The 19,559-nt window shown below is 44.4% G+C and overlaps 1 protein-coding gene across 2 annotated transcripts in view; it reads right to left on the bottom strand.

The window, feature by feature from the left end:
• PHACTR3 (phosphatase and actin regulator 3) overlaps positions 1-19,559 on the bottom strand; it is a 99,823-nt gene that overhangs the window by 37,006 nt on the left and 43,258 nt on the right. For both annotated transcript variants that reach the window (XM_032704775.1, XM_032704776.1), the window contains exons 2-5: positions 10,398-10,559; positions 9,445-9,522; positions 5,118-5,300; positions 1,440-1,643 (exon numbers count right to left, since the gene is read on the bottom strand). In XM_032704775.1, coding sequence (XP_032560666.1) covers positions 1,440-1,643; positions 5,118-5,300; positions 9,445-9,522; positions 10,398-10,559 — 627 coding nt within the window. The remainder of the gene's footprint in view (positions 1-1,439; positions 1,644-5,117; positions 5,301-9,444; positions 9,523-10,397; positions 10,560-19,559) is intronic.

Here is a 19,559-nt window from a genome sequence, read left to right as displayed (position 1 = left end):
CTGCCTCCACATCCCCACAAAAATAAACATGTATAATCACTACTGAAAAAGGGTCTACAGTTATTGGAGTCATTGAGAAAATTAAAAGTTGTTCCTTGTGGAAAACATAGATGAGAATGAAACACCAAAACTCAGAATATTTTGGATGCTACAAGAAATATTTTGCAGCAAAATATCTCAACTCAAAATGCTGTCAAGTGCCTGGTGGAGGTGTAATCTCAGTACCCTCCAGGACAGGTTCCCAAATCCATCTGATGCCAAGCATGGCCTTCTCCTCAGCTGAGCAAAGTCACAGGAGGGCCTGGGTCTGCCTGTTCATCTTGCAGGGTGGAAGGGACAGGCTCCAGCCCGACCAAAAACACAGAAATGTGAAGCAACCTGAACAGCAGCACCCAAGGAGCACTAAGATACCATTTTGAATCCAGCTCCCATTTAAATTCTTACAGCTTTTAAGCATGGACAAAGTATGGATAATTTCCATGGAAAACAAACACTTGTAATTCTCTTCAAAGAGACTGAAGAGCTCAATATTTTCTGTGAGCCCCAGTGGTCAGGTCACAGTGCCCCTCTGGTGTTTGGTTTCCTGGTGACACTGAAAACCCTATTCATTGTGCCAGCAGATGAGTGTGGATGCAAATCAGAGCCGAGATAATGGCTGTCATTTCAAAGTCTAAATATCCAACAGGTCTGACATTTAGATGACAGGACTTGAGTTTAATTTGCAATAAGGCCCTTTTAACTGCTTTTACCATATGTAGGGGTCCTAAAATTGGAACCAACTAAAATCATATTCATTTTAACACCCTTTCTGCAGCGCCAGAATGTTGGAAAACGTAACAACATTGGCAATACATTAGAAAATCGGGCCCAGAGGAATTGCTTTTGGAATGTTCAATGGAGTCTGGCACAGAGGATTGATCTGTGGGAGCCAGGTGTATCACTCATGTGTGCTCTGTTAACTAGACCAGAATTCATAGCTCTAGTTTAGGCCCACCCTAGAGAGCAAACCCTTCAGACAGAAACCTCTGCAGAACCTTTCACTTGAGCTCGATCTTGGCTGTTGTTCTGCTGTCCAGTGGGACTGTAGGTAATGAAAACATTTAAATCTTCCCTGTGTTCTGTGGCATATCAATATGAGCATGTGATTCAGCAGATGATTGCAGTTCCTCTGGTTTGGTTTGTTTTACATGTGTTTAGTGCAATGGACACACAACAGATAATGCCCTGAGAGATTCAGATAAATATATGATACAAAGATCAGGGAGTTGTTATCAGGCAACTGGACATGGAATCATTGGTGTTCTGTTCACTCAGTGTAACTGGCCTGATTTATAGCACTTTAGGGCAAAATGACCCTGAGAAAAGAATTAGATACTGTGCTGTGCAGGTGAACAGCACACAAGGGATGGGAAAGTGTTTCCTGAGCAGCAATGACTGACCTGTGATGCTCTTTGTGATTTTGGAGATTGCCTTAGGTGGTGGAGCTGGGAGCAATGGAGGGCTGGGAAGCTGTGCTGGGTTTCTTTCCATCTGTTTCTGGGGGGAATCTGTGGATTCAGATACAAGTAAGGCTTGTGGACTGTCTTCAGATGCTGGCAGACTGGCATCTTCTGATTCTTCCGTGGGTGCTGAAGGTTTCTTGGCTAGGAGGAAGATGAGTAAAATTAATGGAACATGAAGTTAATAATGATAGGCCAGGGGACAATGCCAGGAACATTCAGAAAAACAGAACACATGGCACACAACTGAAGGAGTTCTTTTCCTTAGTGAAAGTAATTATTGTGTTAAATAGCCAACCAGACAAGGCAGGAGAAGAATAAAATGTATGAGGATATTGAAGAAGTGTTAGTTTTGATGTTCCTGAAAAAAACTGCTGAGCTTCTCTTACTTCCCTAAAGCCTTTTCCCCTCTACTTTTTTATTTTAATAATGAAGATAGCAAGGCAAAGCAGCTTTTGAGAACTGCAAGGAATTTTCTTACAGCACAGCTGTGGTGGCAGTTCCTGAGTGAGTACCTTCTGTGCTAGGAACACACAGCCAAAGGGCAAAGAGTATCAAAAAAATAATAGTCCCTAAAAGGTGAATTTCCAATAGTTTGATGGACGTGTTTATTTTCACAATTTAATTTTTATCTTATTTAATACATGACTTCAACTTGCTTCCCAAGTCTTCTTTTACTGTGCCTGACTCCAGAACTGTTGAGTGTTTCCCGAGGTTAATGTTGATAACCAAAAAGAACCTGCCATAAAAGAGATTTGCCCTTGGATCTCAGCAGCAAGTGGAACAGGGAATTGGTGAAGTACTTGAGAAAAAAATTGAATCTGCAAAGCCTTAATTTGAGATGGTGAAGCAGTGCTCATTTCAGGATTGTCTCCATAAAGATGGCAAAAGCACTTAAAGTTAGTGCAGGCTGAATCACTGAGCAATTCATCAAATTGACCAGGCTGTGATGAGGGCACAGGGGAATACATCCAGAAAGGCATGAAGCTGAAGCCGGACATAGGTGGAATTTCAGTCCAAAATTAGCATCCTTGAATTCTGCTCAGATACCAACTGGCTCTGGCAATGCTTAAACTCCCACAGCGCCTCACTGCTGGATTTCACACCCTGTTACACGTCCTGAGCTCTGCCTTGGCATATGTGGGGACCCCCACAGAGGCTCAAGGCTGAGTCTGAGCCAGGCCCCAGCCATGGCCAGGCTCTCTCCAAACTGTGTTTCCAGCCATGACGTGCTCAGTAGTAACATGAGGGTTATTGTTCCTACCCCGGCAGGTGAAGCACTGGGGGAGATCAGTGCAAGACTCTGCTTAGCACAGAATCACAGAACAGTCTGAGTTGGAAGGGGAATAGAAAGGACTCCAACCTTCCCCTGCAGTGAGAAGTGACATCTTCAACAAGATCAAGTTGCTCAGAGCCCTGTCCAATCTGACCTTGAGTGTTTCCAGGGATGAGGCATCTCCCACCTCTCTGGGCATTCTGTTCCAGCATTTTATCACCCTCATTGGAAAAAAAATTTCTTCCTTCTGTCTAGTCTGAATCTACCTTCTTTTAGTTTAAAAACATTACCCCTTTTCCTTGTTAACAGGTCCTGTTAAAAAGTTTGCCCCCATCTTTCTTATAAGCCCCCTTTAAGTACTGAAGGATCTCCCTGGAGCCTTCTCTTCTCCATGCTGGATGACTCCAGCTCTCTCATTGTCTTTACAGGAGAGGTGTTCCATCCCTCTGATCTGTTTTGTGGCCCTGCTCCAACAGGTCCATGCCTTGCCTGTGCTGAGGACTCCAGAGCTGGATGCAGTACTCCAAGTGGGCTCTCACAAAAGCAGAGCATGAGAGAGATCCAAACTACTTGGCAAATCCCACTCCTTTTAGCATTCTGGCTTGTCTAAACAGAGCACCTTTCCCTCCAAACCCTTCCAGGGCATCTCCTAACATCTTGCTTCAGTGGGCACCCACAGCACCCACAGCTGCAGCATCACAAATCTCTTCTTGGCTCAGTTTTGTGTCTCATTGGGAACACAAACTCTCTGTATTAATGAACATTCAGCAGCCTCGTGCTCAGAGTGCGTGGGGAGGCACCAAAGCACTTAGGCACTTGGAAACAATAGCACTGGCAAGATAATAGCATTTAATTTGTTGATAAACAGATTAATGAGTGTGCCTAGAGGAGGAGGAATGAGTATTTATCGCTCAAAAGAGACAGGAAAGTAGAATAAATACGCATCATTAACAGGAATTCTTGTGAAATTTGGCTTGATAGGAAAGCTGCCATATGTGGTAATTGTGTGAACTATAGAAGGAAATCATTTTCTTTTAAATGTACTTCTAGGGAAATGCCTTGTTCCTGGCTGACATCACTCTGTGTGTTCGTGCCACTGCATAGAAGACAAAATGTGGAATAGAGGAAGAGAAGAAAAAAAAGTCACTAATGGGTTACATTACAGAAAGATCAAGAGCCCCCGTAGATGTTGGGAGCTTGATGGGAAAATTAGCGAGATTGGAGTGCATTCCCCTGAGTGGAGCAATGCTGTCTCTGGTATTAACTTCTCTGAAATCAGTGGGTCTCCCTGGGACATGAGGTGCTGCCTGGCACAGGTGATGAGGAGCAGCCACAGTGGGACCTTTGCTGTAGAGAAGGTGGATCTGACACACACTCAGCCTCAGTCAGACAGACTTCTTTGGTTCTGAACTCCATCCTGTTCTGAGAATCCTGAAGCAAACTGCCACTGTGTGCTGATGGCTAAAGAATGTCCACTCTACATTCCCTGCAAAGAACTCTTCACTTCCAGGTTAATTCGTGGTTGTTTCTGGTATCAACAGCACATTTGGGTAGGTCTGAAGGCACGGACATTCTTGAAAGCAGCCAGGGGCTGGACCCCAGGGAAAGCAGGGCACGAGGGGTGGGACAGAGAACAAAGGGCAGCCAGGGCAGATGGAGAAGGGTAAAGATTGTCCAGAGGCCAGGAAGATCCATAATCACTCCATGGCAGAAGTGGCACAAACCAGGATAAAGCATTATCTCTGCAGCTTTGCAATTCTTGGTTCTCAGGAAGTGAATGGAAACCCTCCAGCTGCTGGGTTGTGCCAGGCTGCTCTAGTCCCAAGGAACTGCTGTCATGGATAAGCTCTGGCAGAGTAGAATTGCATGAAAGGAGCTTGGTTTAGCTTATCTGTGCTCCTGGTATTGAACTTCACTTGGATTTGCAGCATGTTGTGCCAGGGTGATGATATGGGCTCTGTGGGCTGTGTATTGACATTGTTCTCCCAAGCCAGGACAAATAATTTCAGCCTTGGCACGGAAGTTTAAGAAATGTTTTTAAGGGAAGCTTGTTTCATCTTCCCAGCAGCCACTGCTAATACCAACGGGGCACCATGCCAGGACTGCATCGTCTCATAATCCAACTAATCCCATCACACCAAGCTTTGTGTTGTCCCTTAGTTTGGTAGAAGTCTCAAAAATCACTGTTTTTAAGTACCAATTGCTAACCTAGAATGGGCTGAGCTGAACAAGGTGCTCTGGCCCTTTAAAGCACTGACATATTTGACTCCTCACAAAACAGTTTGGCAGAAGCACTTTTATAAAATTTTACAGTTGTTTTAAAAACATTCTATGTCCAATACCTGCATCTTCTTTCGGCTCCTCCAAGTGCAGCTCCTCACCAAAGGAGGTCACATCAGTTGTGGCTGCTGTTGGACTCTCTTGCTGGTCCTCTTCTGGAGCCAGTGCCTGGCACACAGGGGCTGGAGGGTCACCCTGTGTCACTCTCGTGGCATCCTCACCAGTGCAGGCTTTGCCTTCGGTATCTAAAACAACAAATCATTTCATCTTAACTAAACCATGAGCAGAGAAAGCTGACACTCCCTGCTACCCTCTTGAGAGGAGTGGGTCCCAAAGCTGCTGTGCTCAGGGGACTGAGGCTTCTCTTAGAACAGCACCTGATCTCTGGCAGCGTTCACCGTCTGCAGTGCAAACCCTGTGGACACCAGCCCATCTGGATACTAAAACCCTCTCAGTTTTCTCAATGGGCACCTATTTCTGTGGGCACCCAGCAGCCCCAGCAAGTGACCACCAGCCTCTGGAAGCACGTGGGAGATGAGCACAATCAAGGGCAACCAGAAGTCTCTGGGAGAAGGCAATTCCTTGCATGAGCAGAGCTCCTGGTGCAGCACGTTCCCAGGTTGGTCTGACATGTATGAGCTGTGTCAGGCTCACAACGTGCTGCCATCCAGCTGCCCCAGCAGCAATGCCAGAGCCTTGCCCAAGGAATATTCCCTACCAAGCTGTAGGTTTTGAGCACACTTTTAGTTACTCAGATTTGAAAAGCATGTCCTGTGTGATTGAGCTGATCAGAAATTCAAATCCCTCTTCATGCAGACCTAGAAACTGTTCCCTTTGCTTACTCTGAGAGATTTTTGTGCCAGTGATCCCTGCAGCTGTACAAGGCTTGATGACTGAAGCTTTTCTACTCTTCTCCTATTCAGGCAAGAGTCCTTGGAATACAAACTATCTTTTTACTCTCTCAGAATCTACAAGATGTACATCACTGTTGCAAACCACAGAAAGCAATTAGTTCCCACCCTGGGCAGTGTTCCATGCTGATGGACATGCCTGCTGTCCACCCCTCACCTCCCAGCTTGTATTTCTCAGCCCTGGACACTCCTTTCTGGAAGCTCCTGACAGGACTATGTTTTCTTGCAATGATATCATGACAAGTTTCTTGAACATTGATTTTAAATAGCAAGCATCTACAGCTACACCTTTTTAATGCTGTCTGGACAATCTGCAGAGTAATTTCTTGTGCTTTTGGGTGAGGGTATCAGCTTTTGGCCCAAAGCTGCTGTGGAAGGGATGCAGTATTTTCGCACACTGAGCTCACTCAATCTGCCTCATAATCACGTTTGGTGAAAAGTTACTGTTCTTAAAATAGCCCTTGCAGTAGCACAGTTGCTATGATACAGGGAAGGGGAGGGGGAAAAAGTTCATTGCCTATATTTCATCTCATTGTGAAGGCAGCCTATACATAATCACCGGTGTATTAACAGCTGCCCCCATTGCTTGAAAGCAGCCCTCACCCCTGGGGCCGTAAGCACAGATAAACCTGATCTCCTTTGTGCTCACAGAAGGGAGAAATATCAGGGGAAGCTCCCTAAACGTTTTTGAGGTAACTCTGCTTTGCACATTCCTCACATCCCAGGGAAAGGCAGGCTGCTGACAGCTGTGCCTCAGTGAAACTGCAGGCAGACACAAGTTCCTTCACATCCTGGACCATGGAAAGTGCAATGACTAATGAAGAAATGACAAACAGAAGACAGCCCTGCTGGAGAATTTCAGTTGAGGAGCATCTGAGATTCACAACCATGATGTTCTTGGGCAGGAATGATCAGCTAGTGCTTAGATGAAACTGGGTATGCTGTGAGTAGCAGTGGGTCCCAAAACCATATTAGAGAGATCAGCTGGGGACAGGAGAAAGCACAGACCTTACATCCAGGGGTAAGGACAAAACCAGTCTTGAGTAGTCCAAAGAATCAGAAGTAGGGCTGTGATTTTGTTGGGAATTAATCCCACTGTATGCCAGACCCTGCACCACGTAACCTCTCCCAGAGTGCAGGTGGGTTGCTGGGAGTGCAGCTGTGTCCCAGGAGTTTTCAGGGGGCAGGTTGGCATTGCCCCGTGGGAGCAGAGCTGGAGAGCACAGAGGGACAGAAGGGGCCCAGGCAATGGTGCAGCGTGTCTGGGCAGCTGCTTTGGGGTTGTGTGAGGAGACAGGGTGACATAACCTGGCAGGATGACTCATCACCAAAGCAAGGAAGGGGCAGTTTCCCCCTGGGCTGCTCCCAGCCCGCTGCAGATCCTGTGCCAGCCTCGTGGTGTGCCCTGAGCCAGGCAGAGCCTGCGCTCCAGCCCTCAGTGACACACGGCTACTGGAAAGGCACGAGGCTTCTCAGGCTGCAGCATCAGCCCAGTTTGGCTATTTATGAAAGTGAGCAGGAATTAGGTCCCTGGAAGTGGAGTGAAGTCTGATGAAATAGAGGGATTTTAGGATTTACTGCAGTCTTTTAGCACAGTATTGCTGCTTTGACAATTGCAACTTACGGCATAAACGAGGACTTAGCCTTGAAACTGCTGCCGCTTCAGCTCAGTCCAAGTAGGGCACTAATCACTTACTGAGAATTATTTGGGTCAATTTTTTATTCCAGTTAATAAGCTGCTTCTCCTAATAATACAATACAATAACCCTGGAGATTCACAACACTCCGTAAAGAAAAATAACTTGCGGGGAGCTGCAGTGTCCTTCAGCTGCCTGTCAGCCATTGTCCCCTTGCTGGGCTCAGGGAGGTACTGGGAATTTGTTTGATGTTTGCAGGAGCTCTAGGCAACTTTCTTGCAGACAGGTAAGCAGTCTGCTTGCAGCTGCCTAGTTAAAAGCACAGCTTGTCATCACTCCTCACTGGACTATATGTATTTATTTCAGCCTGTCGTCACTCCTCACTGGACTATATGTATTTATTGAAACTGTTTTAATTTTGTTAAAAGGATCTTGTAACTTGGCATCATCTGTTTTCCTCCCAACCAGTTCATCATGTGTGCAAGAGGTTTATTGATTCATCATTATTACCTTTTAATGTGCTCTACAGAAGGTTTATTTTACTGTTCTTTTGCAAAGCTCTAGATAAGCAAGTATTGAAAGTCATGGATTAAAGGGAACATTCTACTCCTAGCAGGAATAGGTTGTATTTTTCTATCCAGTAGTGCTAATAGGGCAACTAATTATCTAGAATTATGAGAGACAGAACAAGCTCAATGGACAAGAACTAAAAATAAGCTTTCTAAGAACTTCCATTTTAGAATAAGCTGATGGTTTGATAGATTATTTTTTTGACTTGAACATAAACTCATCTTAAAATATATCAAATAAAATAACATGAAAATTGCTTTACTGCAATGGAAAAAAAAAAAAAAGCCCTTTTTAAAATTCTTTTTTCCTGACTCTTCATTTGCTCGGTTACACTCCAGCATGGCATCACTGAGTATTGTCCCACAGGCTGTTTATAGACGTGGCACTTGTTTTACACAAGGAAACTCAATTACTGCTTTCAAAGAACAGAACTTCTACCTCTGAGATTGGTCAAACTCAAAAGGCCAGTCTTTCTTCGTGACTTTCTGCTATAAAGTTTTCAAAGTAAAGAGGGATTTATGGTTTTCATCTCGGTTTAGGTGGAAATGGCAAGTGGGATGTTGTAACACTGGGAGCTCACTTGATCTCACAGAACAGTCACCCAGATCTCTCTCTCCCTTGAGCATCTGTCAGGGCTTTGGAGCAGGGCTGTACAAGAGCCATGGTCCTTTGTGCATGTTTCTCACACTTTATCATCTTTCCTTCCATGAATTCTGCTGGTTTGGACTCAGGGAAGCTTTAAAATGACACTCCCAAAAGCTTCACTTTTCCATATGAATGAAAAGCAGGAGCAAGAGCGACATGTTTTGTCACAAACTTGGTTTACTGGGAAGACAGCTGAAAACATCAGATTAGTATCATTAGATGGGATTTGGACCCCTGGGTTGTACATGTTAGCTGACTGCATCTGTATGTTGAAGTTTGTATTTATCCAGCTTTAGCTGGCTTTCTTGGCAGTAGGATTTAACTGGCTTTAGAGCAATTACATAAAATATACGTACCAGCTCAGACTGCACCACGTATAAATCAAGTGAAGATGGAGCTGCACTCAAGATGGTAAAGCATCAAAACTTAAACTACACGGATTGATTGCAGCAGGGAGGAGTTTGAAGAAAGAGAAGTCTTAATTCAGACATAGAGTTTTCCTCTCTGTTTGGATTGAAGGTTTTCCTTTTTATTCACTTGCTTGTTAGGTTTCTGCGTTTGCAATTATGTGTTTCCCATTGTTCTGAAAGAGCCTCTGACAAAAAAGGTTAAGAATTTTTCCTTACCTTGTTCCATCATCTCCAGAAGGCCTTTCTTAATGAGCTCATCCCGGCCTTGCCGTGCTGTCATCTTCTTCTCCAGCACTGCACAAAGTAGTAGCACAACACAGCTCCAGTTAAGAACAGAGTATTCATATAATGGAGTGAAAAAGATGCAATATGGGAATTCCCTCTAGTCTCAGCTACTGCGTGCTTGGAAAGAACTGCCAGGATTTTGTTTTGGGGAGCATGGACTTCTCAGCCTGTTTGTGCCTTTTCCTTTGTTCAACCAGCTGTAAAATGACCCCCGAGTAGAGCTGAGGTTTATGATGTGACCTGCTGTTGGATCACACTGAGTGCAGAGTGACAGGGATATCAGAGCCTTCATGCTGTTTAACACAGCACCTTAGAGCTGTCTCAGGAATATCCCATAGGATATCAGAGCAAGTGGAGGGAACTGCACCATCCTGTTTTAGGAAAAGGCAAATGAGTTTGTCTCCTTACTGATCTCCTGGGACATCCCTGGAGACCAGTGGGCACATGCTGTGCTGTGTGCTGGGCTCCTTCCCCCCAGGGACAGCTGCTGGAGGGAAGGTTTTTCACATGCTGTAGCTCCCTTCTGTCACTTCTCATAATGTTACTGCGACCTATATAATCTTCACCCCAAATAAAAGGGGTGATGATGCTTAGGGCCATAAATGTGTAGCCTATTTGGAGAAGGCAGAGCCCATGGAAAGCAGTCTGTGGCAAGGCTTGTGCTTCACTCTCCTGTTTCGACCTGTTCTTCTAAATGTAATCTATTGTATTATATAGGAAGTCAGCACATATGGGCTCTTTGTAGCCCTACATGTTATTAACCTGTTGAATGCTGAAATCTCTGAGTTGGGTTTAGATCAATCACCTTTAGCATGTCCAATGTAAGCAAGTTTCACCAAGCTAAGCTTTGCTCTGTGCACATCCCTCTCTTGTTCCCAGCCTACCTGCAGACGTCTGCTTTAGCTTCTCATTTTTCTTTTTCCTCCACTTCCATGGTTTGAAGATCCTGCCCAGTGTTGCCAGTTTGCTGTTCCTCCTCACTGGTGGAGTTCGAATCCCTGAGACCAAGTAGTCCGAGCGCACTGCCGGGGATTGCTCCATCTCATCTGGGAGGGAAGAGGTGAGATGGCTGTGGGACACTGAGTTACCAAGGGCAGGCAGGTGGAGCCTCACCAGATAACAAGCAGAGTCTGGTCACCCAGATAAGCAGTGCAAGGAACTCTCTGCACCACTGGAGCCAGTGGCCAGGCTGAAGGACACCAGCCAGAGGTGTCCAACCTCTCTGTGCCAGCCCAGGGCTTCCTACCAGCTGCTCTCTTCACCCTTGCACAGAATCTGTCTGGATGCCAAATATCTCAGTATCTCCATTCCTGCCATCCCTCATAGATTCATCAGGGCTACCAGGCCCAGAGAGAGGGGGATGTGCTGAATTTGTACACCTCATGCTTTTCCCATCCCCTCCCTACCTTTGCCTGTGCCTGGTACCCACCAAGGCAATGGTGTCACTCTCCCCCCCACCCAGGAGCTGCATCACAGCCTCTGGAAACATGGAGAGCTGAGAGCTCCCCATGGCTTTAGTGGGAGCAGGAGGAATTTAACACATCTGTAAATCAGGCCCATGTGGCCTCCAGTTAATCACAGAAGTGGAATGTTCATTTAGAAAAATGCAGACCTGTATGAAAAGCTGAGAGGAAGTGTGAGAAAGCTCAGGTCCCTTTGGAATTCCCAGCTTCCAGTTCTGTTCTCAGGCCACAGGATATTGCTGCCTTTTAAATGAACTCTTCACATAAACTAACACAGAACACACTGACTTTTGTGAGCTAATGCAAATCTTTTATATAAGAATAGTTTGATATGTGCTACATAAGTAAAATCTTAGAACTTTGGTGAAAATTTATTCCTTGAGGAAGCTAAGGGAAAAATTCTTTCCCTTTGTCCAGCCAAGCCACAGTAATTCAGAGATAATGCTTCAGCTGGAAAATCAATTTAGGTATTTTTAATATTTTGTCTTGAAAATACACTGTAAGTTTTGCTTATAGACAAGCCTTGCATGAAACAATGCACACAGACTATTCAGAGTTGTGTGCTAACCAGTACCATGGAGGAAACCAGCACAGCCCCATAAATGAGGTTATTGATGTCTATACTGAGCACCAATACAGTAATTGTTAAGAGAGAAGCTCCCATCAGATAAATTACATGAGTAAAAACTAGCAACAGTTTGTATTTTCTTTTCAACAATCAGTTATGATTTAAATGAGCAATGTGAAGCTGTGAACTTATGTACATTTCCAAGTAATTTTCCCCTGGAACATCAACACTTATCACAAATTGCTTTATGACTGCAAGAGAAAAACTCTGCAGCATCTTCTAGGCTTTGCTTTTGAGTTAACAGGGTGAAAATGTCTAAATCACAGCATGGAGGTGGGGATTTCCAAGTAAACAGGAAACAATTTTTGGAAGATTATTAAACACAGCAGGGGAATGAACACATTCCTCCTCTTCCATTTAATTTTGAAAATACTGGTAATAGAGATGAATCATTCAGCAGAGACAAACTAAAATCTTGGCCACGTGAACTATGAGAGCAGAGAAAAGCTGTAACAATTCCCCCCACACACATCGTGTGTGCCCAGTGAAATTCTCTTTTTTGTACTGAATTTAGAGCACCTTTTCTCTCATCCCACCGAGTTCATCTTGGGGTTTAATTTACGAAATATTGAAAACGTACATAAAAATACATTTTTGCCTTTGAAAACATGGTGTCTACCCAAGGTGAGATTTATCATTTACAGTTGGGAGGTCACTATTAAGTTGAGAGCAGAAAACAGCCCAGAAGAAAGGCAGTAGCCTACAGAACACAGCTGGAGTGCCAAGATATCCTTCTCCTTTCCTAACAGCACATTCAAACATGAGAAGTATCACAGAAATAAGCTTTGAAGCAGTAGAGCTACTCTTGATTACAGCAATGGCAATGAGAATGGAAAATGGCTGAGTAGATCTCCTATTAATATGCTATTATGATCTCTTTAAAGCTGTGATAGAAGCCTCAGAAAATAGCATTTGGCCATTTCTTGTGACATCTCTTGAGTGGGAATAGAAATGTTCACAGAATTAACTCATCTCAAAAGAGCTGTAGATCAGACTGGAAATCAGAGCCTTGTCCCTGGAAGCTGCAGAGGAGCAGGACAGGCTCAGCTCAGCTCTCCCTGGTCCTTGCCTGTGAGACTGCCCTGCTGCTCCTCCATTCCAGGGGTTTCTCAAGCATGGAAGTGAAGATTAAATAAGAAGCTGATTTAAAGGAGTACCTTGGCAAGTTACAGCACTCAGTTCAGGATGTAGGTGTCTGCAAAGTGCTTTAGACATCATCCACATGTTTTGTTTAACACTGGGAGCATGAGATCATTTCACCTTTTTGCCAGATAAGGGATGTACAAAGACAAAGAAGTCCTTGAAACCCAAACCTGTGTGTCTCTAGCAATGCTTATAATTTCAGATATTCCCACAAAAATTAGAGAATGGGGAGAGGTTGCAAAGACACCAAACATTTAAATATAAACTTCAACATATATGCCCTGTAGTGATCAGTCTTTTTTTCCAGCCCTGCCAATTGGGTTTCTTCCACCCCCTTCTGCCCTCTTGGTTGTGGAAATGTAAGGATTTTGTGCCTTAGACTTGGATAACAGAGGAAACACAGATAGAAATCAAATGTCTAAGAAGGAATAGAAGCTAAACCAAATGTTCCAATGGAGGTTTTTGTGGGCTTTTTAACTTTATTAATGCTTCTCTTATGGTACAAACAGTTCTTAAGCAAATGGATTTATCACCTGGTACATTCTCACCATATGCAGTTCCTATACTGTGCATTTGGAAAGATGGACACAAATATAAATAGATAGAGACACAGCAAGACAGATGTCCTGAAATCAGAAATAACAAGGAAATGGTCTCACTGGCAATAAGAATCACAAGAAAGCCTTGGAGCACCTCATTTCCAGTCAGTTCATCTTTTCCTGGTTGTGGGTTGGCTGCTTGGGAGATAAGAAGTTGACAGCACAAAAAGCAGTTCCCACGTACAGCAGTGAATGCTGAAGGAGAAGGAGTGCCTAAATATCAGCCAGCTCCTGCAGCCAACAAGCTGCCAAGGCTTGCCAACCCTCCAACCACTCTGTGAAATATTCAGCACATTTTTTTAATCTGCAGTCAATATTTTAATTATGCTAACTGTTCTGTGGAATAATGTGGTTATTCCTCCCAGAGCCTGAGAGCCTGGGGCCAGGCCATGCAATTAGAGAGGATGTCTGCAAAATATAAACAGCCAAGAGCCAAACCCTGACTCTCCAAACCAGCAGGGGAAAGGAGCAACAGCTTAACTCGTGCGTAATGGGGAAGGATGAGGGGCAGTTGTTGTCAGGGGCCAGTGAGCACAAGATTAACCCCCAGCCCAGGGACCTGACTGTCCCCACTGCCCTCAGTGTCCTCACTGCCAAGACAGACCAGTTGGTCCCACACACCATGGTCAGCCCTGTGGGGAGCTGAGTGCTCTGACTGAAGCTTATTGGCTGTTTACATCAAAATTACTTTAAATTCCCTGCTGTGCCCCACTGAGGGCAAAGGCTGCTGTGCTGGAGCTCCAGCTCCAAAACAAAGCCCTCGGATATCACACACTTGGCCTCTGCTCTGTGTGTGTCAAAGGGGTGCAAGTGAGTGTGGCTGTGCCCCTCTGAGGATGCTGGGCAAGTGCTTCTCCCAGCTGGGGTACTTCTAGAGCTCCTAACAGTGGCCAAGTGTGAATGATTTAATGACTGAGACTCCCAAATCAGATGAGGGGAAAGGCTCCAAACTGACGGGTCCTGCTCTGCAGAGCAGCCCTGGGCTGCAGGATCAACCAGGCAACAGAGAAGAAGCAAACAAACCATAATATTCATTACATTTGGCTGCAGGGTCTGACCCCTCAGAAAGTCTGAGCAGCTTCTGTTCACATCAGCAGCAATTGTGGCAATTGGAGTTTCTGAAAAACACCCCCTTGCTTTCTTCTTTAAAATACTGTGGTGCCATAAATAGACCACTCTTCCTGTTAGTCCCTTCCCTGTGGGAATTGTGTGATGGTTGTGAAGGTTTTCTGCACATAGAAACTCTCCCATTTACACGTGTCAAATCCTGACTCTTATTCCAGGAGTGGGGCAGGTTTGCTGTGAGTTCTGTGAGTTGTGTCCTGGGTGTGTGATGGAAAAGTGCCCTATTCCTGCCCACAGCCCTCGTTTGTACAGCAGCTGGGGCTGAGATGACATGGCAGTGCTGTTAAATTGAGCACTGGGTTCAGTGAGTTGGGTCCATCTTCTTGGGGTTTTCATGATGAGCCAAAGAGTCTGTAGCTTGATCCCTGGGTTGCTGATGACAGCAACTGCAGGGTGATGGATGGCAGTTGGGAACATCAGGGATGCAGAGCTGAGTTACACTGACCTTGGCCACAGAGGGAGGCTGTAAGAGGCATGGGATGTCCTCTTGTGACTACACAAATGCAGCAAGAACTTTGTGGGAAGACAAAGCATGCTGAATTTTAATGTGTTGGGAATTTTGGTAACTTAAATTCGTGGTAATGAAACTTGTGCCTTGCTAAATCCTGTGTGTACACTGATAGGAGAAGGACCACTGAAAAATCTGCAACCTGCAGGCAGTTTAAAAATAACAGAGCAGACAGGAGCTGCAGGCAAATTTGTAAGGCAGGCGTGCTCTGTTTGCTGATGAATTGGTTTGTGATGCAGCTCTGCATGTTTTCCCCTTTACTGTCATTGCATCTGCCTTTGCAACTCAGACACAGAGTGAAAACAGGTTCCCCTTGCTCCATTGCAGAGGGTGGAGACAGGGAGTGGAATCAGAATGACCTTTTTGGGACTTTCAGTGCTGCCTAGAACTCATATCTGCCTCTAAAAAGGGTGTGAGGGACCCAGACACTTGTGAGGGGTGATCCTTACAGAGAGTATTTGTTATCTAGTGAGAGAAACCTGCAAGGCAAAGAAGGCAGAAGGGTGGTCTTGGTTTCAGACTAAGGACTATCCTGAGTTTTTTGAAGGAGAATTACCAGCAGGAACAATCCTCCTTTTCCTTAGTTTAGCATCCTAAAAGATAAAGAACCGATCTCAGTGATTGAATATGCAGGATAGGGGTAAATCACTTGTGTCTGGGAGCCTTTGAACACTTCTGTTATGTTCCAGAGCAGCAGAATTCAAACTGAGGAGCTTTTTTATTGCACTAGTTAGATGTTTCCTGTGATGGAGCTCTTCCTTGTTCTAAAAATGTTTTCTGTCACCTGCATTTCTGCAGACACTCTCTCTTTCTTGACTCTCTTTGAAAGAAAACTGCAGCAGAATGTTCCAGTTTGAAGTTTCCATTTCAGTTTTTTGAACATAAGAGTATTTTCGTTTTCCCAATTCTGAATGACTGTTAGAAATTAGAAATTAAGATCAGACAGGAGAAAAAAAGCTTTTTATGAACCTGAAATTTATTTAATTTTTGAAGGGATTTTGTATTTGAAGCCATGAATGTTTCAATATTGTTTTGGGTTGGTTTGAAAAAATTTACACAGAATACTTTGTAAAACAGAAAACCTATTCTCTAGCTGTTTAGTTATTTAGAAAAGGCAAGGTACCTGTAGTAGATTATTGAATGTAATTGTAAGTTGATTTTGGATGCACAGCTGTTTACATGACTCAGATTGTTACTCTGACACATCATATTTGTTACACCAGAAAAATACTGAAACAAAGTAGGGAAAATTACGGGATTGATGTGGAAACTCAGGCATTTATCTATCCAAATTTTTGGAGTTTGTCTGGTCAGTGGTGTAGGTAAAAATGGCTTGAATTCTTATCTCTCATTGTAAGCTATGTTCTTGATTTCCCACCTTGGATTTCATCTCACCCAGTAGTTTCACCTCCTAAGGAAGCAGATGGACAGTGGGCCAGATTCATCCACATGGTAACTACAACATTCCTTGAGTTACCTGGGGGGGAAATTTGGCACAGGAAATTTGTGCAGACTTCAGATTCATAGAGGTACTTGAAGGCAGGGGGGAAATGCAAAGATAAATGGCAGAAAGGGGAAAACAGAAACAGCTCTGGGTTCAGCTTCCACTGAGTAAAGGCTGTTCTTGGGCTCAATCACTTTTCTTTTAGCTGGTGGGATGAATCCTGATTAGGTTGTTGTACTTCCCTGCATGAAAATGCAGGTTTACTGTGTGGTCTCCAGAGTCTGAGCTTCCATTTTCACTTCATACTCAAATGTTTGCCATTTGTCCTTGTTCTATAATTTCCACTGCTCTTTAGTGTGTTAAATTATGATTTAACATTTTTCTTTAATTGAAGGGGAAAAAAAACCCAAAACACAATTTGTGGGTGGTGGGAGGGGGCTGTGCTTCCAGGGAAGTTTATTTCCATTCTGTCATGCTGAGCCTCCCTTCAAAGTATTTGGATTTTAAAACCAGCTTTCACTGAAAGGAACGGGGAAACAGATTATGCTTATCAAAGGGAAGAGAGCAGGGAAGTGGCAACTCCAGCTAAATCTCTTAGATAAAAATACTCCTGGTATGCTTGAAATCTGTGATTTCTTTCAGAAAACGTTCCTTTGGGAAGTTACCATATCACCTAACAGCATTGCCACCAAGTGAGCCAAGGTGCAGGGACGTTAATCAGAAACCTTTCAGGCTTTCGGATCATTGTGTCAGTCCCAGCGCCACTTGCCGTGATTTACAATGCACGGTGTGACATTAGCAGTTCATTAACAGAATCAGTTTGTCAGTGTTTGCACAAAGGAACCCCCAACATGCTTTACCTCGGTAAGAAAGAGCTAAGTAACAATAAGAAAATGAGACTAATGAAGGATTGCCGTGTAATCACCGTTAATTCAGTTACCTGAGCCTGTACAATATCTGCTTTTGAGGGGGGACCCTTCCATTTGCATGCCCGTCACCCAGGGAGAGCTGGCTCAGGCAGCAGAGCAGCGTCTCCTGAGAGTCACAAAAAATCCATTCAAATCAAATAAAAATCCATTGAAATGGGCACTGCCTCTGCAGAGGACCAGGAGCTGTGCCAAGCGTGTCCCTCCTGCAGCTGCAAGGGGGTTTGGAGCACAGACATGTAAGAAATTCCCAGTGCTGGGCAGTTTCCCCAAGCCTCTTGGAGAGATGCTGCTCTGCAGGACACAGGGAGCCAGAGCCGGGAAGCACAGGAAGGGCTTGGGTTAGGCTTGCCATGTCCTCATAGCGGTAAAGCTGTTGTCTGCACTGCAGGAGCAGCGTTTCATCACCTGCAGTTGTTTAATTAGCTGTAGCTTTGCTGCAAACCTGTTGCAAGGATGTTTTTTATAGCTTCCTCAGGGAGTCTGCAGACTGGAACACACCCTGTGCTGTCTCCAGGAGGCACCTTCAAATCCATGCACTGCAGCTCATCCCTGACAGAAGCTGCCTTTGGAGAGACACACAACACCCAGGGAAGCTTTTGGTGTAAGAGCATCACCTTTGCTAACAGGGACCCATGCATTGCTTTTTAGGGTTCATGGCCCCATGCATTGCTTTTTTTCTGGGATTCATGGCCCCATGCATTGCTTTTTTTCTGGGATTCATGGCCCCATGCACTGCTTTTTTTCTGGGATTCATGGCCCCATGCACTGCTTTTTTTCTGGGATTCATGGCCCCATGCACTGCTTTTTTTCTGGGATTCATGGCCCAGGACTGATCTGTTTTGAGTTTCTTCAGTTTATAGGAGTCTATGTCTCTCAGACATACAATCAGCTCTCACTTTATATCCATCCCAAACTTGTCTATTCGAGAAATAATCAAATTCTCATGTCTTGTACACTTTTATGGCTTTGTAATTTAATGCATAATTTCCTTCTTCCCTCAAACACACCACAGCTCTGCTGGTGCTCTGTCACTGTTCAGTGCCACTGCTGCAGATGGAAAACACTCCTTCTGCTCTGTGAAATGCAAGAGCATCTGCCTTTTGTTTTGTTTTCTCCTTTATCACTCCTGCTGCTTTGCACTTTCACTTTCCTTGCACCCACTGGCAACAAATACACATTATTCAACAGTCCCTGTGCATACTCCAGAATAGGACAGAGATTTGGAAGAAATCCTTAGACAACAAAAATGTGACATAAACCAGAACAGCTACAGGGAAAGGCAGATAGAAAACAGGCACGGTGACTGAATTCAACTTTTGTCTAAGGTTATGCATCCAGTTTGGCTCCTTGTAAAACTTGTTTTAAAGCTACCAATGATTTACACACTTGATTGGTAGGTAAACTGTAATGAACCCCTTCTTGGGAGGTCATGTCACTAAGAATGAATGGTTAAATATTTTCTAGGGATGGTTTGCTCTGCTGCATGCAGCAGTCTGTAAATAAGAGACACATGTAGGAAATACTTTGAAGGGAGCTTTGTTTTTAAAAGATTCACTTATCCCATTGTCTACTGGTATTTTTCGGAAGCAATAATACCAACAGTTCTCAAAAGACAGCAAAGGCCACAACGCTCTGGTGCCCTCAGCACCTTGAAAAGGCACATTTGTGCACACACAGAGTGCAGAGTCACAGCTACAAGTCCCCAAGGGCAATGGCACTTCCCACCTGTTCAATCATGCACTGAAGTCAACATGAGCCTTAGCATGGGACCATCTCATGGCTCAGTGAGGGCTTTACAACACTGATCTGACCAAACTGCACCATGCCTTCTAAAATGAAATTTCACACTGGTCAAGGGCCAAGAGAAATAATTGCTTATCAGATTTACTGTAGTGATTATCACTGTTTGTCTGAACCAAGACCACAATCCATTCCTAATGGGAATGGCAGGCTCTCCAGGGCAAGAAAAAACAGGGAAATTACTCAAAGTACATGAAGCTGTCTCCTCTGCAGCTCTTGGAATGGCTCCATTCCAGGTTGTTTCCTTCTTCTATTACAAGACTAGGAAAAACAAACTAGTGAGTTGCAATCCTTGCCCTGTGTAGAAGAATAGAGAGACAATATCCCAAATGGCAACAACAAAATGAGAATTTGGCAGGAGAATAGCAGTGTCTGTCCATTAACTCTCCTTGTCACCCAGCAGCCAA

This window comes from Chiroxiphia lanceolata, chromosome 17 (genome assembly GCF_009829145.1).
Source record: "Chiroxiphia lanceolata isolate bChiLan1 chromosome 17, bChiLan1.pri, whole genome shotgun sequence".
Taxonomy (NCBI): Eukaryota; Metazoa; Chordata; class Aves; order Passeriformes; family Pipridae; genus Chiroxiphia; species Chiroxiphia lanceolata.
This window is presented reverse-complemented; position numbering and strand designations above follow the sequence as displayed.